Source organism: Lathamus discolor, chromosome 1 (assembly GCF_037157495.1).
Source record: "Lathamus discolor isolate bLatDis1 chromosome 1, bLatDis1.hap1, whole genome shotgun sequence".
Lineage (NCBI taxonomy): Eukaryota > Metazoa > Chordata > Aves > Psittaciformes > Psittacidae > Lathamus > Lathamus discolor.
In genome coordinates this window covers 141,696,113-141,722,186 of record NC_088884.1, presented here as the reverse complement: position 1 = coordinate 141,722,186, position 26,074 = coordinate 141,696,113, and the positions used below count along the sequence as shown (strand labels likewise).

Sequence of the window (26,074 nt, the reverse complement as noted above, 5' to 3'; positions counted from 1 at the left end):
GCAGTATCTAGCCACAGACCTGAAGTACCCAGAAAAACACTTCTGCTTTAGGTTTTGGGTTTGGTTTTGTTTGGTTTTTTTAAATGAGACCATCTGGCTGAAATAACACTGTCTTTCTACAACTGACACACAAAACACTTGCGAGTACAGGGATCATTGAAGATACCAATTTTGTCAAGGTTTCTGTGACTGTGAAAAACGGGACTGTTCAGAAAGAAAATAACAATGAGCTGTGAAGTACATTAGAGCATGTTTTCCAACTGAGGCTGTTTATAAAGAGATGCAGTAATAGTAGAAAAGAAATGCTTTAATGCGTACCATGTTTCAAAAACACAGTGTACATGTGCTTTGTGTACTTCACAAGTAAAATCAGATTTTACTAGTAGCTCCCTCATCTGTTCTGCTCCAACAGCATGGGGTAGGATCCTAAATTTTGGCATAATACTGTACTAAAAAAAAAAAAAAGTGCCTGTGGTGGTGAAAAAATAACAGAAGTACTATCCATGTAAAAATAAAATCCATCTGGAAAAAATTCTTCACATTTCTTTTGACAACTATGTCAGTCCACTTATAATAGAATTTCTCGAACTTTAATACAGCAAGACTTGTGTTTCAATATATACACATATTATCTAATAAAAATTGTGTTTTACATGAAATTATAATCTATCTGTATCTTCTGTCAACGCTTGTTGATATGGTTATACTGCATTCGGTTTTAAACTTCAATATGAACTGAAATTGTCACTGAAAGCATTAGAAAGTGAAGGAAAAGGGGGCAAGGGGAACACAGGCTAAGGGAACAAGCAGTAAGATAGCATATTACTCTCAGGTTATTTTGTTATGCAGAAGAGAAAATACAGATCTCAAAATAGACCTTTCGTGATGCAGCTAGGAACACTGAAATAAACAAACAAAAAACAAAAAAACACTCCTGCAAATAGAATGGTACACTGATAATCACATTTCAGCCAGCCACAACTTGCTTTGAGCCTCCTTGACATCACTAATATACAAAACCTCAATTTTAATGCAATTTACAGATCATAGTTATCTATGAGAACATAATGCAACAAATTAAGTATTGTAGTATCACGGAGGGACACAAGCCAAGAGGAAGCAACTGCCAAGAGTTTCCTGTCATTTGTAATTTTTTGTTCCATACCTTATGAAAACAATTGAGAATAAAGATAGTACTGTGTACTTTTTAAAAGCTCAATGTCAAATATAGTAAGTTATTTTTTAATCTAAGTTTTTTATAAAGATTGTAATTTAAAGTTATTAAAGCCTTGATCCTTTAAAGGTAAAAGTCCTTTAAGATAATCGGATACCAGCATGGATTAAAGCACAGATTTTCTTCTTTCCAATGTAAAATATGGAACTAAAGTAATATTTGTAATTGTCCTTTCTCAAAAATATAGAACTATGCTGAAGTATATCACACCACAACCTAATCTTCTCACTACCTCCATAAACAAAAACTTAAGATGCAAATTATACAAACTGAGCAAAAGTGAAGTTCCACAGAATGGATGCAGGCTTAAAGAAGTCACAAGCCAACTTAAGAATCAATACTTTTTATTTACTGCTTGGTAGTACAAAAGTCGTATATAAACTATTTTGTTAAAAATACATCTGATATGCAAATTTAAGAAAGGCAAACTAATACGTCAATATCCATACCCCTACAAAATAGCAGAGTGTAGTGTTAAATGCACTTCAACAGGCACATTTTCTAAATCCTGTTATTGAAGTAACAATGCACAAATTCAATTCTTGCACATATCAGGTCTTGTAATACCTTATGTATTTTATACAGGTAAATAATGCTTTACATATCCAACACATTTTCATTTCCTTTATTCTACATATCTCTAATGGAATCAAAATAGAAACTACTTTTAAATTAAGTAAAAAAATACATATTTCTGTTTCAGCTTTCTTCCATCCTTTTGGCAAATTTACTTGCAGTACTAACCCATCATGTACCAAAACATGACAAAAAACATTATCAAAATAACCCCCCCCTTTTTTGTTTTTAAAGCTTTTGGAACAGTCTATAACTGTGTATTTCCTTTGTGAGAGTTACTTAAACAGCTTGGTTTTGCCCAATATTCTCTTTCTCCAGTAACATTTTATACTCATAGCTCTCAGTCTTTTGGAAACTGAAGCTAATTACTATAACCAATACTAATTAAGTTCTAGAAATATTAGCTCTTCATATAAATAATTAAGAGAAGCTTGAAGACAAAAAAAAAAAAAATCAACAATATTAAATGTATGCCTTTAAGGCAAGTTTGGTGTTTATGTTAAAGAGATTTCCTAAGAAAGATTTAAATTAATGTGAGCACAGTTGCTAAAACACTCAAGTTCCAATCCTGGCTGAACAGTTATTTTGGGTTCTCAAGGACGAACAACATCTCTAAAAAAATACACATTTTAAAAGGAAAAATAAACCATTTAATCTTTTTAGAACTTTGATTGATTATGGGTTGTTTTGGGGTTGGTTTGTTGTTTTGTTTTCCCCAAAATACAGCATTGCTGAAACGTACATATTGTTAAGTACATATATTGGTAAGTGCGGCCAGCAGGTAAGGGAAGTGATTCTCCCCCTCTACTCAGGTCTCACGAGTACTATGTTCAGTTCTGGGGCCCACAGCACAAGAGGAATATGGACCTGTTGGAGTGAGTCCAGAGGATGCCATGAAGATAATGAGAGGGCTAAAGCACCTCTGCTATGAAGACAGGCTGAGAGAGTTGGTCTTGCTCAGACTGCAGAAGGCTCCACAGAGGCCTTATTGCAAACTTTTGGTACCTAAAGGGGCCTGTAAGAAAGCTGGAGAGGGACTTTTTACAAGGGCATGTAGTGTCTGAACAAAGGAGAATGGTTTTAAGCTGACAGAGGAGGTTTAGATTAGATATTGGGAAGAAATTCTTTACTGTGAGGGTGCTGAGGCATTGGAACAGGTTGCCCATCCCTGGAAGTGTTCAAGGCCAGGTTGGACAGGGCTTTGAGCAACCTGGTCTTGTAAAGGATGTCCCTGCCCATTGCAGGGAATTTGGAACTAGATGATCTTTAAGGTCCCTTCCAAACAATTCTAAGATTCTATGAAGTCCAAATAGTATCACATGGATACAAGTAGAAGAAAGATGATCTGCAACACATACTTTCAGCAAGAGTGGAAATAAACTTCATGTTTCCTGGGAAGACATGGAAGTATCTAATACATAAGCATTGAGACTAAATTTTATCTTTTTACATATTGATTGTTAACACTATGTAAACTGATGATGAAACCAAATTCTCAGATATGAAGGAGAAACACAGTTTAGAGCACTTGGACTAAAAGGACTGAAAGTATGAATTTAAAATAAATCAATTTCAATGCAAACACTGATTTTAACTGAGTTAATAAATTACAGTTCTCAGAATATAGTGCAATCTCTACTAAAATGCATTACATTAGAACTTATATTCTTAGGCACTCGGAGCAATGATATTTTTCAGTTTCTATTATTACACAGCAAAGTTTGCTGAAGTATTGCAAAGATTTGCCTCCCTGTAACAAGTAACAGGACAAAGTAGAAATCATGATAAGCTGACACAAAGAATTAATATCACAAAACCATCACTGGTATTTTTAGCAGTAAGTCATACTTCAAATATGAAGGGAGTGACACTGGCTCAAGATTTCAGTGCCAATGAAAAAAGTTACGCTCAGTCCAATAAAGCCACTCTGAAGTACTTTCGCATATACCCCAGAAAATTTTTTATGCCAGATATTCCATATCCTTATCTAACGTTTGAAATATGTTGCCTTAGCTTAATTAGGAGCCTGTGGATAAAAACAAAAAAAGGCAGAACTATTAGGCATTCTTCAAACACAAGCGAGTAGGTACAAGAAAATGGGAAACAAGTGGCCTTGAGGAAAGTAACCTTCCCAAGAGCTTACACAGCTACATAGAAAAAAATGCTGTTCAGCCTATGTCAAGTAGTAAGGGGGAGTAAGGAGGAGAAAGAAAACAATTCGACATCTGCATATAACTGAGCCACTCTAATGTGAAGTAACCTTTAGTGTCCAAGAGCTTATATACTAAAGGCACACATGCAGATTTTGGCTGACATAGATCTCCCTGTGTTTTGCTTGGCTACTAGTGGTTAGCTTAAAAGATTATTTTCATCTTCCAAAGGCTTGCTTTTATCTTCAGTAAACACTTGTCAATTCTGGAGGGGCAGAACAAAGGAGAAAAATCCAGATGGACTAGAGGGGTGAACACAGTTTATCCATAGGGTAATCATATTACATGTAATACTGAGCTCACTAAAAATGCTCGTCTAAGTTTAAAAAATAAAAAATAAAAATTAAAAAATTAAAAACAAAATAAGATTTGGTAAGTCTTTTACCTTTCCTGTCCAAAACCTTAAGTTTTCTCTCCAAGATGAAGCCCAACATTTGATATGAGGTCCACAAAGGTCAACAATATTTAAGTGTCTAAATCTTAATGGCTTTGCACCAGTAAAAATCAGTGTTTACCCTTGTATGGATGCCACCATAGAACTTGTAAAATGCAACAATGCCATAAATACATTTCCTTAAATAGTATGCTTCTCTTGGGAGTTTTCAGTTTTCTCCAAAGTGCTAGCAAAGCTTCTTCTAAAAGTTCCACCTGCAAGAGAAGAATAAAAATAAGCCTAAATAACAGAATTAGTTTTAGACTGAACATACCACAATTGAAAAGTTAGCAGATGCTCCGAAATGGGGGAAAACGCCACAATCACAGGAAGTGGTTGCCGTGCATTGCAAGTTTAGCATGTGAAATCCTAAAGGAAAGAAACTGAAAATTTAGGTGGTACTTATGAAAATGATGGACAAACACATGGACAAACTAACAAATCACATCACAGTGCAAAGCACACAGAACTTTGAAAGGGTACTAGGAATGAAAGACGTTACATAGCTTCACTGCACCAGTACTTTGAGTTTTTGTTTACCCATAGCTCACAACGGATGTGCAAGAGCTCAACTCAAAATTCTGACTTCAACCATCAGCTGTCTACTACTTTATGTGCCACTAAGCATATTCTAAATAAACTTAAGTGATGAAATGGAGTCTGCTGAGAACATGGACCTTGGAGACATGGAGAAGACATGCTACAGCCTCAAATGACACAGCCAGCAAGAACTAGGATAAGCTGAATTACCATAGAGGTCACTTTAAGAAAATACTTGAGAACATGTCAGTTTAGGGGAAAAAAAAAACCCTGAACGCAAAAGCAGCAGTGAAAACAAGCAACCAGCAACATTATGTCATTCAGGTACTGCCCAACTCAGGAATACTATTCCATACAGGAACTCTCAAGTAACATAACTTAAAGTCAGGCCACAAAGCACAAATCTACTGCCTCAAAACGCTGGAACAAACCTTTTCTGTCAACAGTTAAATACACATTTGTGTCTGCCTTCTTCCTCTGCATCTGAAGATCTGAGCCAAATTCTCCAAAACTGTATGCTTTCTATAGTAAATTTATTGGCTGAGGGTGCAGAAATCTTAAGTGATACTTATCTGTTCGGTTTCTGTAAATGAAGCTATAATGATTTATTAAGAGTCTGAAGTAATTCAGTAAAGGTCTAACTACTACCTGTTTATATGTGAACAGCTTTTCACAGCAGTGGACAAAAACTAATCTAGAGACATGCTAGGGAGCAGCGTGGAAGTCTTTCAAGCAAGATCTGTTTATTTTTTTTAGTGCACATCAAACAAGCCTGGAAAGTTTCCCAGATGATTTACAAAATAGCTCTGTCGAACTGGAGAGACCTTTACAAGAGATTCTGCTATTAGAACATTTGTTTTCAGAAAGGGCAATACTTTAATCCTAAGGGAGGTTCTACAATAAAAAGCTGCCATAGATGGACATTTGATTTTTTTTATCGCTATACTATTGTATCTCCCTAGAGAACAGCTTATTTTTAGATTAAAGTAGTCATGGTTTAAATTTAGAGAACAACTTTTAGGTAATTACAGGGAATACATTTTTTATTTAGGAGAGAACAAATTAGAAAGAAAACTGGACTACAAAGCATTTTTAGAGTCACTTAAAAAGATTATTTTTTTCCTTTTTTCTAGATCAAAGTGCACTGGAATTAGCTTTATTTTCATATATGCTTTTTTCTATTTCAAATGTTTACAGAGACTAACCAGTCTAAGTTAAAAAAATCGTATTATGAATAGTCTGATCACGCTAAATTTAGAGATACAGGAAAGAAAGTATAGTCACAGGAGTAGCTGGCTATGAAAATGTCAATGCAGCCAGTGAAGAAAGAGGTTATTTCTTCTCTACATTTAGCTAATATTGATTTTTTTTAAGAGAGTAATAAGAAAGAACGCCAACAAAATAACTGCTGAGCATCAGGACGTAATTCTGAATCAGAAAGTAAGAGTAGTTTGTCTTTCACTGACATCTGCAGATCCTTTGCAGATTACAGAGCAACAATAAGTCAGCAGCCACTAGAAAGCTACAATTTGCCAAAAATTGTCATAGAACAAACTGCAGAAACAAAATATCTAGTCATCCTTTCAACTATCTACCCTGCAAGGCAGCTCTATTTACACTGGCTTTGACCAGCATTTGTCCAGTTTGGTCTTACAAATGTCCAGCAATAAAGATAGGACAGCTTATATCAACTCCTTACATTTTGAAACCTCAACTCCACCTCCTTGCAAATTAGCTATTTACCTTCTAACCCACTGAGCAAGAAGAATTTACTTCATTACACTCCACAGCCTTTTAAACATTTGGTAACATACCACATCTCCAAGTCTTTCTTTCTCTGTGACAGTGGTTCCAAAAAATTGGGTATAATTTAATGGTAAGGCACAGAGTCCAGACAAATACACACTCCTTAGTTCAACAGTCCTAACTGTGCTGCCAATAACGGCTGGTAGGAAGTATCCCACTGCATACCAGTTCTCTACTTTGTCTTCCTTTCTTAATTGATACAATTACAGAATGTCTTCTTAATGAATAAAAAACAGATATAAAGAAAAGGCCACATGTCGAACCTTGGCTTTTCAAATTTAACCTCAAGACACTCAATGGGGTTTGGGTCTTGTCACATTGTTAAACATACACAATTTCCACTTCTGCATTTCACTCGTATCTGAACTTCCTAAGAGTTTGAAATGGACTGAGCTGACACAACATGACTTCATCTGTTCTCTCAGCATACAGAGAATTTGGCACTGTACACTTTGTTCAATGTCTTCAAATCTAGTGCCTCATCCCAGAACCCCTTTCTTCCTAAAGGGAAAGCTCTGTATTTGAATTACATTTATGTAAGATCACCTTTCCCCTTCAGATGATCAGTCAGTGTGTCATCAGTTAGAAGCAAATCACATTGACTTACAGGGGCTTTTCACCCCAGCTGTTCCCAAAAAAACAAACCCAAAACCCAACCAAAAACAGTCAGGGGTGCATTCCAAAGCCATGCTGGACATATTAACATGCTTCACGGGGTACCTCAAGCAATTCACTGAACTTTGATGATGCACAAGAAAACCCCAACCTCCTTAGTAACCTACCTAGATCCCTGTGATATGAGCATTTTCATGTGTCTCCATTCTTATTAGCCAAAGATCCATTGATCTATCAGAGAAGTACCTTGTAAGCAGTCACTTACATAAAAGCACACAATACAAGGCAGCAAGCATAAGGAAGAGCACTTAAGTTATTCCAGTAACGCAGCTGTCAGCAGCATTTGTTTCTTCTGGGTAATAAGCACATTGCCACTAAATCTGAACCACCACTTACTGCAAAACTTAAAATGCAGATGTTTAATTTTTGGACCTCTGATGCCACCCTCCACAAAGAGTTTATTTCAACATCTACTCTCATTATGAAGTCTAAATAAACAGATTAAGAATTTGGTGGATAATTTCACCTTTAAAAATTTATCATTAGCTGAGTGAGCAAATGTAAGTTTTGCAAACTTCTGTAGAAACTTTTTAAATTGAAAGGTGAATTTTCATGCAGAACTGATACATTTTCAACTTCATTTCTCGTTATCGGTTACCTTCACTTATTTGATAACATACAACTTTCAGCACGAGTTCCCACCAGTTGTTACCTGCAGTTTACTCAGAACTTCTCCTCTCTCGCATCTCCTGTTTCACAGGTGTGGCAGGCACTTCAGTGTCCTCCTGTTTTGCAGGTGTGGCAGGCATATCACCATTGATACTCTCCACACCGGTAACAGACATCAAGCTTTTCCGTTCCTTGGAATTCGATTTGTGCTCCACTTTCGTGACTCTAAATCTGAGGTAAGCAAAAGAAAGATTCATTTTTATTTCCTCAGATTAGTTACATTGCACTCAGTACCCAGTGTAAGGACAGGAACACTTTTTCAGGTCCTCAAGACCCTCATAGCTGACATCCACATGGGACCAGCTTCACTTCAGAGCAATCTTCCTTCCCATTACCTACATGTACTTGTAATACTCACTATTGCTAAATCACACTTTCTCTGGGAATTATGTTTTCAAGCAAAATCCACAGGTAGCATACTACTTCACAGAGGAGTAATTTTCTAAGACAACTACAACATAAGCTACGAATTAAAAATAACAAAACAGAATGCTTTCTATAGCTCACACTTGCTTGAAAAACACCAAATTCAGAAAGAGGAATTTATTAGTGTGCAACCCTTGTTTCTTTTTAGCCAGTATCAATAGAGCAATAGCTATGGATTTATACCCACAGTAAATCCCCACCTATTTACATAATAATAAAAGAAAAAAATAATAATAAAAAACCAACAAACACAAAACCCAAACAACCAACCCATGCTTATTTCTTCCAGAAATAACTTCAGTCTAATAGTAATAGGGTTACAAAAAACAATCACTGATGCTATAAACAGCATAGAATCAATAGATACCTGATCCAAAATGGGCCACTGTATCTTCCCTAAAAAAAAAACATACAATAAAATGAGCCAAGCCTTACCTTCCCACAGAAAGGACTGTAACTTCTCCGATACGACTTCTTCTGTGCTCTTTAGATTTATGAGCTGGCTTTATAAGGTGCCATCGTTTGTGGCTACAACGAGTACAAACATCCTGTTCTATTGCTCCTCCAACAGTATGGAAGTGATGGCCTTTACAGTTGTGTTTAAATGGAATAACACCAGGTGACAAAGGAGATCCTGGACTTGTTGGACTCCCAGGAGAGGTAGGAGATAAAGGGCTGTAGGAAAAAGTATAAAGGAAATGTAGTGTTTACTATAACGTCCTGTTTCTTAAAGAGAAAAAGAAGAGTAAGATATAACCTTCAGTTATGCCTGTGAACAACTGTCTTTTTCAGGAACCATTTATTTGTGAGGATGTCTGGTTTAAGGCTCCCTCCAATATTCTGTTTTTGCAGTTAAAATCACTTCCATAAATTAATTCAGCTGCAGTCATGTAGTTAAGATAACTGACACAAAGGAAAAGAAAATGTAAAAACAAAAAAAGAAGAAAAATTCAGGCTAAAAGAAAACAGTTTACCTGAAATTGCTGATGAAGACATGTAATCAGCTCGTTAAATTCACACTCGGAGAACTATGGAAACTATTTTAGCATTGTTACAGTATCTCCAAGAAATCATAAAAGAGCATTGTCCTACAACACTGCAAAGAGGCAAAACTGTCTACCATGAAGAGAAAAGGACTCAACAGATAATTTGGCTTCAGCTTCAGAAACAGTTTTTTTCTTAAAGTACTTTGAAAGAAAGAAAAAGCCACCAAGAAGTACTTATTGAGAACATCTGATTGATTCAATCTGATTTTCTTCTAAAGCAGAAAAGCAGGTAGCATATAGAGAAACCAGAAGATGTACTTTTTTTGACTTCAGCATCAATTTTGATACCGTGTTGCAACACATTCTCCTAAATCAAGCCTCTCAGTGCATTAAAGGTGAAATTTCTGCAGCTTAAGGTAGCACACCTTGTTTGGAAAAAAAAAAAAAAAAAAAAAAAGGAAATACCAGGAAATTACATATTAGTAGCTTACTATGAAACTGGAAAGGCACACTAATGTGGTTATTCTGCTCCTGATGATATTCAGTGTGTTTTAACAGTTCCTCGCGTAATGGAACAGAAGAATAACTAAAGTACCCATAAACTTTGGGCCACCTATAGTAACTGTAGAGGACAAGATGAGAAATGAGGATGACCAGAAGAGAGCATGTGTATGAAAAACATATTCACACATACATAAATCTTATTTAAAATACTGGCTGTATTGCAGGAAGGACAAAACAAATTTCAGTGCTTTAGCAGAAATGCTTTATAAACCCAGATTACGAAGGAACTAGCCAGAGGATCATTCTGCAGAAAAAGAAGGTGAAGATCACAAGCTAAACATGAATCATTATGCTGTTGTTGCTTAAAAGGACAATTTTCACAGTGGAAATAAAAGGAATATAACCTGCGAACCTAAAGTTACATTACTCAGCATTAATCATGCCTCAGCTGATAATTCCATCCAGTTTTGGAACTGTTATTTCAAGAAAAATACTAACAAACTGAAGAGACTCCAAAGGAGAACAAACAAAAGAAATAAAATATGCTGCAAAAGACAGGAGTTACTTGGATGTTTATTTTCAAAACAAAAATATCAACAGGAAACATTTAATGGTCTTCAAATACATAAGAGAATGCTATTAAGGGAAATCTGTTCAACATCTGAAGGAAAGACAGGAATTAATGGCTTTAAGTGGCAGAAGTGAAGATTTTGCTTAGCCATTACTTTTCTTACCATTAGGAAATGTTCCATAGTGCATCAAACTTAGAAAAAAATACAGTGGATTTGCACTTGAGTTACTAAAGCTTTAGGAGTATCTGTCAGAAATTATATAACTATTTTCCCCTTCCCTCTACCTTTTGTATTTGAATTCACCACTGAAACAATAGTTAAAATTCCCAAAATAACAAACATACCTACGCAAAAAGACTGAGTTAAATTCAACTATTTCCACTGCATGGTAAGTTTAAAAATAAGTCCTGTACTTGAGAAAAACTCCTTAAATTCATGATTTTTTCTACAATAACCAAGCCTCTTAGCGTTAAACAGGTGGTTTAACAGTTTAAATGGTTGCATACTCAACCCTTTGTTTTGCTAAAGCTACACACTCCTACTTATTTTATTAGTGATACAGTACTATTTGAACCTTTATCTTCTCTACCTTGAACATGAACAGAGGGTTACATATGAAAAGTAAAGTAGTACAGGTATTAATTAAAAGGTACTTGTGTACAGATATACATAAATGATGCATCTGCAATTCCAGGGATGAACTACTTTCTCTATGTAATTCTCTAAATGTGTAGTGAAAAAAGTTAAGAGGTGGGTCAGCCAACATATATTACCATGATTATAAAGAAAAAAGTAAACCAGGAGACACAGAAAGAAAGGTCTATTTCAAGTTATCATCCATACAAAAGAACCAAGTACTGCTTATGTTTTTTCAAAACAGAGGAACTTTGGACTAAGTCAAATTGTAAGTAACTTCACCGTGAAGTAAACAAGTATTGCAGCCTCTGTAAATACTTAACCCAAAAAGCAATGAATCCGTATCACACACCTAGAACACATAACCAGAAGAGCCAGTTACTAACCCAGGGCATACTTTAAAACTGAGTGACTCAAAGACACCACAATCAACGTAAATCAATGGAAATCAACGTATTATTGTCTTAGCTGGCAAATCAAGGAACTGATGTACTAAGGAAATAAAATCCTTGGAAAGGCTACATTTTTTGTTGCCTCAGGAAATATGCATTAAGAAGATGAGTAATTACCTTTCAGGTTCAAAGACACTGCTATCTGCTACCATGGCCTTTAACACATCAGCATTTGCTGCAATGAGAATAAACAGAATTCTTCAGAAGTGCACAACTCTAGCCTCAGAAAAATCAAACAGCAAAATTACATGTCCTCAAAGAAACTTCATTTAGAAGAAAGATGACTGCATCATGCATATCTCCAAAAGACACAAGAGAAAATTATGCAAAAAAAAAAATTAATATAATTCTATGTGATTTTCTTAACATGAGCTACTAAAAGTGCAGTTCATATTGCACTCAAAAGCTCTGCCCCAATTAAGCCATGTAACACAGCCATCTGCACAACACTCCCAGACAAGGCCTCTGAAAAGTTTAAAACATCCATTTGACCACAGGATTATCATCACCTCATATATATATAAAGCAACTTCAGATGAAAAACACTGGTTTAATTGAGCCCTACAAAATGCAAATTAATTATCAGCTAAAACCAACCAATTGCTCAGATATTCTAAAACACATATGGGCCACACCTAATCCCAACCTCCATGAAAAATACACAAACTCAAAGCCCTGACAGTTATTAAGTAAAAAAAGGAACTAAAGCAACAACAACAAAACAAGCAAACAAACAAAAAAAAAAGAGAAAAACAAGCAAAAAAACCCCACAAACCAACCCAAAAGCACAACTTTTCCAGAGGACTAGTCTTCATTCATAAATAACTCAGAGCTAGCTCAACACTTCAGAGAACTTCAGTTTACACAAATGTAAAATTAAAAGGCTGCAGGTTCTTGTGCTATAAAAACATGCAGTCTCCTAAATGTTTCTTCTACTAGGCAAGTGAGTTCTGAGCTAACCAAGCATTCCACGGGCTGCTTAACTTTTATTTTTGCAGTCATATCATCTTCTTTATCCTTTATTCTGCACACACAGCACATAAAGTTAGTGCTAGTCTACCCTATGGTCTCAGTTATGCACAAACCTGTCGAAAAAACATTTCCACGTGCTTTAAACATTGCCACTACGAAAGCAACCTTGAGCTCTTCTTTCACAAACAAAAGGATGAACCAAAAGAGGAAAAAAAAGAATTAAAAAAAAAAAAAAATCAAACGCCCAAATAGTTAAAGTATCGAGGAATGCATGAACCAAACTTACCACACAAAATAATTCTCAGGTAAACAAAACCTTCCCTATTTTTTTGAAGTTATTGCCTTCTAAAGGCAATCTCAAAGAGTTAAGCATGCACAAAATGGTTATTAAATAAAAACACATGAATATACCATACTTCAGAATATGTGAAAAAAAACCCACTTATTTGTTATAGAACACCATAACTTGAACATCACAATACTATACCTTCATTTTTCATAATGTAGTTAACAATTTGTCCCACAGTGTCGCTATTCTCATGTATCGTTTCATTCATTTCTGTGCAAGGAAATAAATATGTTGTCAATATTTTGGGCTTCCAAATCAAAAAGTGAGTTATTTTAAAACAAAGTAAAAACAAGGCCCCAAGCTTAAAACCAAAGCAAACACCAGAAGAAATTACTTCAAAAGACAGAAAAGATCTATTGTCACTTCGGAAGGAAAGCTTAGAGAAGACTTTCTAGTCCTTATTCAGGAAAAAACACAAACACAAGTTTATGGAGTCTAGACATCAGCTCCAACATATTAAAGACTTGACTAACTTGAATTAAAGTTGAATTTTCAAAAGCACATGTCAAAACTCCGGCTATATCTAGTAAGGAAGAGACAAGACATCAGTATTTTTCATCCTAACAATAGGGAGAGGAAACAAAATCATTAGTCTGCCCAAGTCACTGTTTTGAAATAGATGTTATCAGCTTCTAGAATAAGAGGGATTCAATTTAAGCTTTCCACCACATTTTATTTTTTGCAGGAGCAAGGAATTTAAGAAAGGAACCTTATGACTAAATACTTTTGGAATCAATTGCACCTATTAACAATACTGGAAGCTTCCCCAGAAAAACTTCAGAAGGCAGAGAAAGATGGGAGAGAAAAACAGAACTACGAGGAGGCACAGCTCCGCCCTTTCCAATAATTATGACTACCTTTAAAAATTAAATCAAAATAAAAGAAGTATCACAGGATTGAGACAAGTTTGATAGGCGAGATCCTAAATCTGTCTCAGTAGTACTAGGGGCTACAGTATCTCTGTACCCATGTTCCATCTTCACTCTAATACAGGCAACTTTGCAATGCAACTTTGAGCTACTTCCCCAAGACCTATAAGTTATCCCCCTGTCATGACTACTCACCTTGCTGTTACCAAGCAGGTGAACTAACAGATCAGCCTGTTCCATTCCCTACATGCATGCCCCAGGCAGTAATTGCTTAAGAACATGCTAACACATCATTACTATACCGCATGGCTCTACACTTACCACACATCCAAAAAGTGCAAAGTGTAACTTGCACTTATTATGAACCTACTGACAGTAATTAATTAGGAGAAAGAAGGAAGCCCAAAGTATTTACAAGTGACTTGACACCTATATTTACTTAGCCAAATGCTATAGTGGCTTACTATAGCCCTTTCCAAGGGATAGCATTCTTTTCTTGTTTCGTTTTCAAGTAAGAGTAGATGGAAACAAGGAGCCATAAAAATAAAAGCACAAACAAACATTAGAACAAAAAGAAGCATCTTTAGGAAAAAAATAAAAGCAGTACACATTACATACAAAAGAAAATAGACAGTCAGTCCAAAGGCTGTTTTATAATGAGATGGGAGATGAGAATGACAGAACAACAGGACCAAAGACTGCTAACACAAAACTAAGATGTTAGGCTTCATGTGGCAGGGCTTTTTATCCCTCCTCAGATGAAATTATGCGTAATAATATTTTGTTGCTAACAGCATGTGGAATGCAGAAAAGCAATCTGGTGACTGTGACTGCAGTGTACAGCTGCAAACAAATATACTGGACACTTTGATCCCTCTGTAAGCTCTTAACTGATGTTAGAGGACTTGCATGGGAAATTGGAACACTCCTAGTTTTGACTGGCAAAGATCAAAACCCAACGGACATATAATGGTAACAAAAATATTTTCCTTAATATTGTTTTGATGTCAAATATAGACAGAGAAATGACAGAAGTCTCACAATAAATTATTCCATAGTAGTTGTAATGTAGAGAAATAGGAAGTTATTAGACTTGTTGATTACCTATTTTTTCATCAAACTTTTCTTCTTCTACTTGTTCCACCTCTGTTGTACAACGATATCCTTTTTTCTTAAGGACATGACAGATCAGGATCCCCAAGAGACCCATGATGAAGAAAACAGGAACCAATGCAAAAGCAATATATTCTAGGTGTTCAGCCTTGCCATCATTGCCATCAGTTTTAGTTGTCAAAGTAGTTGTCTGTAAGTCATTGCTTGACAAAAACTGGAAAAACTCTCCATTACCTATGCAAATAAATAAACACAGGTATTACTATACTCTGTAAATCAATTTTAGAAAATTGCAAGCATGACTAAATCCCCTAGCATCAATGTGGTGCACCTTCTGTGATGACTTGAATGGGCAACACATACTTCATTGGCTGCGAAGTCACACCCTTAACAGTAGATATTCCCTCTTCATAAATGATTACAAGACATCTAAGGTGCAAAACCCCCATATGATATTTCTCTAACATAGAATCATAGAATCATAGAATAGTTAGGGTTGGAAAGGACCTCAAGATCATCTAGTTCCAACCCCCCTGCCATGGACAGGGACACCTCACACTAAACCATCCCACCCAAGGCTTCATCCAACCTGGCCTTGAACACCGCCAGGGATGGAGCACTCACAACCTCCCAACACTCACAACATAAGAGTGAAGAACAATATTCTAGCCTAATAGACTTGTGAGCTCAATAAAAGGGCTCATATATTTCACAGAAGTGTAACACCACCATTGCTCCTTGTCCCCATCAGTGAGGAAAATGTGATAACATTTCTCCAGTATTAAGTTCATGCAAAATTGCTAAAAAAAAAAAAAAAAAAAAACAAAACATGGATTCGTCTCTGATATGTAAGCACAGGATTTTGTACTGACCCTTGCAAAGCAGCAGCATCAGGTGTGAAATACTGAGATGTTTTTCTTAATAGTAGGATTTCACAGCACGAAAAAAAAAAAAAAATTACTCATCAGCATAAGATAAGCTCATTTTCTCTTGTTTAAGATTCAGAACCCAGAATTTTGTATTTAAACTTGAAACAGGATGAGAAAAAGGCTTTATGTTTCGTTTGCAAAGAATCTAAGTTGCAGCATACACACTAACTTCAGACTCACAATTATGCATTTTTGTTTCAATTAAACTCTGAATTTAACAGATGTATATTCCATGCTATAGACTGGGCTTTTGAACTACCAGAAGTATAGAATATTTACATTAGAAGGGACCTTTGAAGTTCATTAGTCCAAATTCTGCTAGAAGTGGATCTGATTAGATCAGGTTGCTCAGGTAAGTTCCATCTGAATGATGGACATTTCACAACATTTCTGGGCAACCTGTTCCAGTATTTGCCCACTTTCACGGCTAATATACCCAGATAAATTAAAATCTCAGTACCTTCTCATATATAAAATAAAAAGCTGTTCAGTTTGTCCAGGTTTCAGCTGGGATAGAGTTAATTTTCTTCCTAGAAATCCAAAAATACACATTCGCATACCCAAAATTCCTTCTGAGCCTCTCGAGTTTATACACACTCCCCACCCACATAGAAAGATTTAAATACTACTCTTCCAACATGCAAGAATATTGCTGTATTTCTACCCTCTATTATTACTCTCCACTTCAACTGAAAACAGGGGGGTTTTGAGTAAGAAAAAAATTACAATAAAGACAACCAACAGAAAAAAAATAACACTATTTCAAGATATTTTCCATCTTGTATTAAAATGGTCAGGGAAATTCACAGTCATTCCATTAATGAAACTGGTTAAAGGAACAGATATCCATCAGAAAACCATTTATGACAGTGACGCTTTCAGAACAGAAATGTCTAGAACAATCAAATCACTCCCTTAAAAAAAAACAAAAAAAAAAAAAAAAAAACCCACACAACTAATTGAAGCCTCCAGAAAATTACTGAAAGACGCTTATTTCACAAACACCTCTACTACATTAGCTGTAAAACTAAACTGTATTTGAAAATACCAGTAAGGTGACAGACAGTTAAGAAAATTCTTTTAAACCTGTAGTTACGTATTTAGCCTAGTTCTTTTCAAATCAATATGTCGTTTATTTTTAAAGTATTCCTGAATTTTTCAGGACAGTCTTGAATTGTCACTTCAGTAGTACACAGTACACAAGACTTGCTCAAAATGAAAAAAACCACAGGAACTTCGTTGAAATAACAATGGATAAAACCACAATCAGCAGCAAGAAGAAAAGGTGTGCTGAAAGCATTTCTCTAAACTAGCTTTCTAAACAATAGCAGAATTGCAGCAAAATTGTAAGAAATGCAAACAAACTACTGAACAGATCACAAGGCTAAATGTTAAAACAAAATCTCAGGATGTTTGCTTTGGACAAAGCCAGATGGTCTAGCTTACTCCCAAATACAAAAGAGAAAGCTGTTCACTTATAAGAGAGGCCTGCAATCCTACTGTATACAGAATTCACTAGACAAGTAACCTTTAGATGCTTTAATTTATGCCCCAGTAGGACAACTGACCAATATGTACAATTTAACACTTTCAGGCTGCAACTATTTTACACTACAAAGAAACAAGAGACAGGAAAGGCTAACAGCCACCATCACACAACCAAGAAAGTCTATCTCACATACACTTTGTTTCCTAAGAATTTATAATTTACATTTTAATATACCAAAATAATTTTTTTTGTTTGTCTGGGGGGGGTTTGGTGTGTCGTGTGTGTCCCCTTCCCTCCCCCTAAAACTCATCACGTAGCAACAGGTACAAAATCCCCCATTTAAGCAAAGCACCTTAATTTATTTCCCAAGCAGGAGAAAAGCCATCATACCAAAGTAGTAGTATTTTTATTACCACAACATCTCTGAATCTAAGAAATCCAACTTAAACAGTATACATCATGAACTCAGAGAGGTATTAATAGATAAGTACCCTCCAGGTTCAAACAGAAGACAAGAACAGGCAGGTACTTTGGGCTTTGCTTGCACATTAGTCATTTTTAGAACAAATGGGAAAGACCTACAACATTAAGAGATCAACCATCACTCACTACTCAAGTTAATGGGCAAAAGGGCAATGAGATCAACCTGACTCAACTTTCTCAGTTTTCTACCTCTCTCCACAGAAAGAGAGGCATTCATTCCCCAAACAAGTAACACATTTCAGTGTTATCTCCATAACCATGGCAGGTAAAATACGCACTTCAAACCGAAAGCATAGTGGGTCTTACAGACTAACACACCTAGAACACACTTTCCTAAAGTAATTGTGGTAACATGGAGCCATAGTCTCAGAGTATGCTCCAAAAATAAGGCCAGGATGATTATTTGTTTAAAGAAGAATAATGTCCTATATAATTATTTTTAAATCACCAACTTGAAACCCCATCAGCTTGATGCAGCCACTGAAAACATATATACAGTTTACAATACAAAGCTGATTCAAAGCTGCATACAATCAGAAGACAAATTATAGAAAGAAAATTGGAAAATTAAACCCAAATGTTATTAAATGTTCACAGCAAACAATAAAAAATTCTATATAAACCTGAGCTAATCTCAAGTTCACAAACAACTCCAGTGACTGAGATGCATCACATCTTCAGAAACACAGATCACTGCCGAATGCTGCAAATCAATGACCATTGCAATTGCTAAATACCATTCCTACCCTGCAGAAAAGCACACCATCAGAAACTCCTCAGGTTCATATTCCCAGCATGCCTAATATATAGCAATATAAATGCACATAAATGCTTGCACGGTTTGAGTTCCTTTGGTTTCAGTTTTCTTTTTCTAGCTACATAATCTGTTTCAGGATTTAGTACTTCCACTCATAGACTGCCACTGGAAACACCAATGAGAAAATCTCAGATACAATCTAATCTGCAGTCAAAGGTGATGATAATCTAGACAAATTCTCAAATGACAGATGCAACACATACAAGGTAAAATAAAACCAAAAAATAATAATTGAAAAAAAAAGAGAAAAAAGAAGAACTGTGCCTACACTGTTTGTTGTTTTCCTGACAGAAGCATGTTGGTAAAAACTCTTAGCTCATCAAGTGCATACTCTGTAGCATAGTTTAGCCCACTACTTGGATTAAGATTTAAAGACCTTCTGAACTAGGCAGGGAGACATACTCAAAAGTATTTTTCCAACTTAAAAATTCATCAACAGAGATACTCCAACATACCAGACTAGGTAGGTAAGACTATGTGATTCTTCTTCAGTTGTAGATACCTAAAAATCTAGTTCTCCCATTAAAATTCAACAAGATAAACAACTTTATTTGAAAGGTATTATACTAGAAAACATCAGTAATATTAATAATATACATAACTTACAGAAAGTCCATAAACTGCTTGATGACATTCATTTTATGTTCAGAGATGTAAATATTCACCAAAAGCAAACAAAAAATATCCCAGAAGTATTCAGGTGTATCAAATACTTGGTAATCTTATAAGCAGAGTGCAGCACCCAGCTTTCATTATCAAACACCCTATACACATCAAGATGTCTGCCCTCAAAGACCTCAACAGTTACAACATAATGCAAAACCAAGGCTTGCCTAGCTAATGAGCAATATATTTTATTTCCCAAGTCACAGCTACATCATTCATTGTATGCTCCCTATTCTCCTTCCCCAGAGGCATATTATGCTTATTAACAGACCTGATAGTTTACCTCATCCTCATGATATCTGATGTTGCTTCACAATGGTTTTTAATGACAACTTCGGCACATAGCAATCTTCCTTGACTCAAGTCAATTCCTATAGAAATTAATTTGTTTTGGTGATTTGCTGTCCTGGCATTTTTATATACCTGTCACTGTATACCACTTTACACATTAAAATAACTTCAAGATGTGATATAAATAAAAAGGTTTAGGACCAATATTCAGCACACATAAAGCGACACTTAAAGCTGCATTTTGCCACAAATTGCTACTAATTCAGATCCTATGTACTCTTGTTTGCTTAAAAATGAATATGTGTTAGGTATTGAACTTGAGTATTGCCTGCCCTTACTTAATCTTTACCTAAAAAGTAAATGTAAGGACAGTCAAACTCAGCCAAGTCTTTTATACTGGTTCTAATCAGTACTAGTCTGACATAGTGTTCTTTCAGCAACGGCTCAAAGAGTTTTTACAGCACCTTTATAAAACAGAATATATGAGGAAAATGTTTGCATATGAAAGAATATTTCATCCTGCATTAAGCTGCAATTTTTACGTGGCCTTGACGTACTATTAACATTTTTCTTAAGTATCAGTAAAATAATGGCTGACCACAAAAATATTCCAAGACTAGTGTCTGAAGGCTGTGATAAGAAAGGAGCAGACCACATAAGCAAAGGTATTGCTCTGTAACAAACTTAAAGGGTAAAGAAGGTTTTATAAACTCACAGAAAAGAGAGACGGGAGCAATTTAGAAAGGTCATCGCACTTCATCCCACTGTCAAAAAGCAGGATTAACTGTACCTAGACAACTCTCTGCCAAGTACGGCTAAAGATCCTGCAAAGACAACAGCTTGCACTCCACGCCTATTTTCTTTCTCACTACAAACGGAGGGAGAGAACAATTCCTCCTTTAGTATCTACCACCACAATATCTTATTTTGCTTGTACTGATATCTGCAGTTACAGAATTACTCTTTCCTTGGTTTTAGCTGCAGGTACTTGAAAAGATTTCATACTTGGTACAATCACCAGAATCTCCCCAAAATGAGCCCCAGTTATCTCAAAGCTTTGCCTTATTGGTCTAAATAGGCAATTCTCAAGCTTTTCATAAAGCACATGAGAAATCTGTAGAAATATTTAAGACTGCATAAAGAACTCAGATTCTTGACAAATAAATCATTTTTATAACAAAGATCAAACCTGTTTAGTTGTTATATAAGTAATATAACTCATTAAAATAATGCATTCTATTTACTTTTTTAACTCTCCTGTACTAAACTCAAGCATAATCTACATCTAGCTGACTACTTCAAGCACATTCCAGCTGGTTTTGTATTGTTTAATTTACAGAAACCAACCCATAAACAATGATGTAAGCTCTTTGCTCTACTGATAAAGAATCCTATTTGGTTAGTCTGGATTTTGCCCATTACACCCAGGCCATTTATTTCTTATGGCATGCCTTTCATAGAACTTTGTTTACATTTTAAGAGTTTGATTGTTCTAGCAATCTACCTGCTAAAATAAGTACATACTCACTCACTATCTTCTCTATAACGTTCAAGAAGTTACAAGACTGCATTTCCTGCTTTCAGGCACAAAAGTGAAATGCAGCTATCAATCTCAGAGTATACAGAACAAACTATTGTTGGCCTTAATGAATATTTAAAGAAATTAAATGTGGTCAATGTACAACCTATTTAAGTACAAAACAAATTAAATATTCAGATATGGCACATGATATGCTTTAACATCTCAGCTAAGCGTAGCTGGGAAACATGTCTCAGCAATATCGGCTTATGTGTTTATCTCCTTCCCCACCACTAATGTGCCAGTTCACCACCCACCTGTGGAAAAAGAGCAATCACTCAATGTTCAATGTAATTTAGACAGAACACAATTTGCTTGGGTGGGGTTTTGGTTCCTTTCTTTTTCTGTCTTCCATACCTGGATCACTTCTAGCTCAATTCACCATAGGAACCTACACACTGTTTAAAGGGCACAACCAAAGGACTGCTTAAGCTGGCAAGGCCGCAAGGAGGAACAGTCAGGCAGCTGCAACCTCAGCTCACCCTGCAAGGAAGAAGCACCTGATGATCATACCTAGTGCTTCATCTTCTCCTGGATCTAGGAGAAGCAGACTTTGAACTGCATTAAACTATAGACACTTCTTACCTCCAGGCTGAACATCTAAGGTGGATGGATACACACTTGGATTTCAAGTATTCATCTTAAGTATCATTTAAAGAATTTTTTTATTTTAAATTACACACTTTTAAACTCAGGCATAAAAATAAAGCTTGTTGATCAGCTAAACTTCCTATAGACATAATATCACTCGCAAGAATTTAAGAAAAAATTTTAAAAACTTACTAAGGTAGTGGAGTTTTAATGAAATTAATTAAATGCCAGAAATGGCCACCTTATGTCCCTTGGCATTTCAGAAGTGGTGGATATTTTCTTAGAATAAAGCAGTTCTAAACCATCTGTTTGTTTTAATTCAGTACATTCAACTTATTTAGATATAAAATAAAGTCTTCTACTAGAGCTGCAGTAGAGGTTTCTGTTATCAAAGTCTAATTTCATTTTGTCAGACTCTTGATTCATGTGCTTAGCAGTGAATTTATCTAGAACCCTGATGGTAATTAAGTACAGATTAAATACTGGATTTTAGTCAGTTTAATGATAGCAAATTTAGCTAGAATGGTTTGCTGCAACTTGGAATTAGATGTACCTTTAAAAAGTTACCCGATGTAAAGAGTACTTATCTGTTCTGGACACTACAGTAAAATTGCCTATGCATACCTAAGCAGATGAAATAACAAGTAGTTTCAATCAGAAGTCAAAATATATCACTGCCCAAAACAAGCACAAAGACATTTAGAAAATGTTTGGGCTTCCCTGCCTTACTAGTAAGGTGGTAGCTACAGAAGAGACCAGGCAAACTAGACAAGGCAGCAAAGAACAAGTTAAAAAAAAAAAGTTAATTTTCTAGAGGAAGAAACTCTTAAATGAAGAAAACCTACTGCCTACCATTTGCTGGCCTATTGTTCAAGGAAATTGCACTTTAGGGAATATGCACAAACTAAGTAACAAAGGCAAAACACCTATCATTGAAGGGGAACATTCAACAAGTTTGCGAATTCCGCTGAACTTCTAGCTTCTTTGTAGTAATCAGAACCTACAGCCAGAAGTGAAATAAGCAGGAAGTCTGATGAGAAAAAGGAAGCCACATGATGAAAGAACATACTGACAACTAACAGTACTGCCAATTGCCTTAGAGGTTAAGCAAGGTTAAGATCTGCTATTAAGAACAGACCTCAAAACCTTCATTAGATTTGTCAAAAGCAGTATCAAAACAAAGCAAGCAGAAGGATCAACCCTGGTTCTTTAAAGCTCTTCATAACTGCACTTAGAGAACACTAGCAGCAAGATGCATGCAGCAAATCTCAGGGATGGCCTACCTGAATGTAAAACCCAACAACCTCCTTGCCACCCAACATTGCATTCATAACCATAAAACTGCAAATGTTTCACAGCACCTCAAGCTGGAGCCTGCTTACAGTCCTTAAATTAAAGGAGAAGTCTTTGACCCACTGAAGTGACCACAAAAGTTGTGACTGTCAGCAATTTTTGCAGTAGGTCTGGAAAGAGAGCTTTCTACTCTGAACTGAGAGACAAGTCTCCACCTTGATGAGCTCTTTCTTAATCCTTATTTAGTTCTGAACTACATGCCCTATCAACACTTTAAGTTCAGGCAGGCTTCCTTAAAAGCCGGGGGGGGGGGGGGGGGGGATTTTTGGAGGAGACATCCCATATGTCTGGGTAGATCCTACTGACAGTAAACAAACTATAGCTAAAAGCATTACTGTATATTGCACATAACCCTCAGCAACTTTAAACCATAGCAATTTCTATGATCCCAGACAGAGCTTGTTAGGAACCAATAAGGATGACCAAACCTAGTAAATCATCTCATCGGTCACCCCATCAGTCCAAACAATCACACCATGAACGCATCTGACATTAAGAATTCAATAAGAAAAACAAGAAGAGTATCTAGAGTTTTGTCATGTTGAGAACGGGAAAAATGGGACTGTTCAGCCTGGAGAAGAGAAGGCTGCGTGGGGACCTAATAGCAGCCTTCCAGTACCTGAAGGGGGGCTACAGGGATGCTGGGGAGGGACTCTTCATGAGGGACTGTAGTGACAGGACAAGGGGTAATGGGTTAAAACTTAAACAGGGGAAGTTTAAATTGGATATAAGGAGGAAATTCTTTCCTGTTAGGGTGGTGAGACACTGGAATCGGTTGCCCAGGGAGGTTGTGAGTGCTCCATCCCTGGTGGTGTTCAAGGCCAGGTCGGATGAAGCCTTGTGTGATGGTTTAGTGAGAGGTGTCCCTGTCCATGGCAGGGGGGTTGGAACTAGATGATCTTGAGGTCCTTTCCAACCCTAACTATTCTATGATTCTATGAAGGGTATAACAGAGGCTCAGTCCATTCCTTATGAGTGACACAATATGAGGTTGATAATGCTGCAGAAACACATACAGAGACAAAAAACTCACATTTCCCTGCTCAACAGTGTTAAAATTGGAGTGCTTGTGGTGTAATTACTTTGGTTACTACTCGCACAGCATACAGCTCCTACTGCAAAAATACACAGAAACTGATGTTTTGCATCTGTGTTGGAAAATTTCCCCTCAAATTTCAGTTTTCAAATAAAATATGCACATAAAATATGCACTGAATGCAGCCACCACACACATTTAATAAAGCAAATTCCTCTCCTCTAACCTCTGCATACAAAAACAAAAAAAAATTTAAAAAAAAGCCCCAAAAAAAGCCAAAAAAAAAAAAAAAGAGGCCTCAAAGAGCACTGGATACCAGTCAGCATAAATTTGAAATTCAAGGAGCTCAAAATCCTTCAGTGAAATCAATTAGCTGGGGAGGGGCGAAGAGGTCTGATAACGCTAGCATCTTTAGCACCATTCTACTCTTCCCACTTGTGCCTAGCGGTATTTACATCTTTCCAGTGCCCCAAAGAGAAGGCTGACAAGCCCTCCATTCCTCTTGGTTTCAGAAAACAAATAGCAGGTGGCAGATACCTCAGTCCTTTCTGACGGAGCCAACCCGCACCAACGACTACAGATGTAGGAAACTAAGTATAGGAAGACTAGAAACATTTATTGCTTACTTGTATGCTCAAAAGCCCATGTTAACTGTTTCCACTAAGTTTACTCTCAAACAAGCCAGTACACTCTTATCAATGTTATACCATTCGGAGGCAATAAAGCTGCTCAAGTTGAAAATCACACCAGGTAAAAATGAGCATCAACTTAAAAAGAAACGTTTAAGCATAGACAACAAAAACCACTTAAGACTACACCGGCAACAAAATCTGCTTTGCTTTGAGATTATTAGTACCATAACATTTGTGGTTATCTATAAACAAAGAAAATGTCACTTAAGACTAACTTCCTCTGGCGCTTGTCTGCGTGCGAGTGTTCTTCAGAGATCTCGGGGATAACAGTCAACTGAATTTCCAAAACCTGAACGCTAAGTCAAGTTTGCTCTCACAACAGACGGTGAAATAGAACCAATTCTCCCATGCATTTCTACCTTGCGAGACATCTGATTCCAGCTTGAAGTGAAATGAACTACAGAGGGGTTACCACACGAGTACAGAAACAGAGGAGTTTTTTCGTCTTCCTCGCAACTCCGAACTATCCCCGACTAAGCTAACAGTCCGGGCGGGGACTGTCGCGACACGAGAGCCGCTCGGCACTCTGGCGGAACGCAGCCGGCCTCACCGCGAGCGCCCACCTCCTCTCCGCGATCAGTTCCCCCCGGACTCCGCGCGGCCAGGGCGGAGAAGGAACACGCTCCAGCCGTGCTGCCCTGCGGCGGGCCGCGGCCACGCGGCTCAAACGCCAAGTAACCCAGAGGTACCGGCTTCGTCCCCGCGGCCGCGGGGAGAGGCTCCCGGGGAAGAGGCAGCGAGGCCAAACGAAGCACCCGAGCGACGGGAGCGGCCGGCAGGGCCCGGACACTCGCACCCCCCGAAGAGGTCACAGCCGGTGGCGGGAGCCCGCGGAGAGGCTCAGGGGCCGTCGGCGGAGAGCGACGGGGGCCCCGGCTCGAAGCTTCCCCTCCGACAGAGCTCCCACCCGCGGCGAAGAACCGAGGCCGCAGCGACCCACCGAGAGCAGAGCGGTTGCCCAGCCAGGCACCTGCCGGGCCCAGCGAGGGAGCAGTCGGCGAGATCCCGCCCGTCGCTGCCGGAGCCATACCCAGCCCCTGACCCGCGCTGTCTCCGCGCTGGCAGCTGCGCTGCCACCGCCCGGCCTAGCCCGGCCTGGCCAGGCCCAGCCCACCGGCGGCGGGGC

At 37.2% G+C, this 26,074-nt stretch overlaps 1 protein-coding gene across 1 annotated transcript; it reads right to left on the bottom strand.

The window, feature by feature from the left end:
* Positions 1 to 1,561: 1,561 nt before the first annotated feature.
* Positions 1,562 to 26,074, bottom strand: RELL1 (RELT like 1). The gene is made up of 7 exons (XM_065699230.1): positions 25,889 to 26,074; positions 15,014 to 15,256; positions 13,179 to 13,250; positions 11,837 to 11,894; positions 9,005 to 9,244; positions 8,127 to 8,314; positions 1,562 to 4,668 (listed from the first exon to the last, which is right to left on the bottom strand). Exons 1-6 carry the CDS (start codon positions 25,974 to 25,976, stop codon positions 8,134 to 8,136), a joined length of 882 nt encoding a protein of 293 aa, XP_065555302.1. The 5' UTR covers positions 25,977 to 26,074; the 3' UTR covers positions 1,562 to 4,668; positions 8,127 to 8,133.

What these genes read in the sequence shown, in the direction of transcription:
- RELL1 (XM_065699230.1), bottom strand. Translation starts at nt 25,976, where the DNA reads ATGGCTCCGGCAGCGACGGGCGGGATCTCGCCGACTGCTCCCTCGCTG. An exon ending in AAAGTTTGATGAAAAAATAG is followed by an intron (nt 13,251 to 15,013) that starts GTAATCAACAAG and finishes TTCCTTGCACAG; the next exon opens with AAATGAATGAAACGATACAT. An exon ending in CTACATTATGAAAAATGAAG is followed by an intron (nt 11,895 to 13,178) that starts GTATAGTATTGT and finishes TTCTCATTGCAG; the next exon opens with CAAATGCTGATGTGTTAAAG.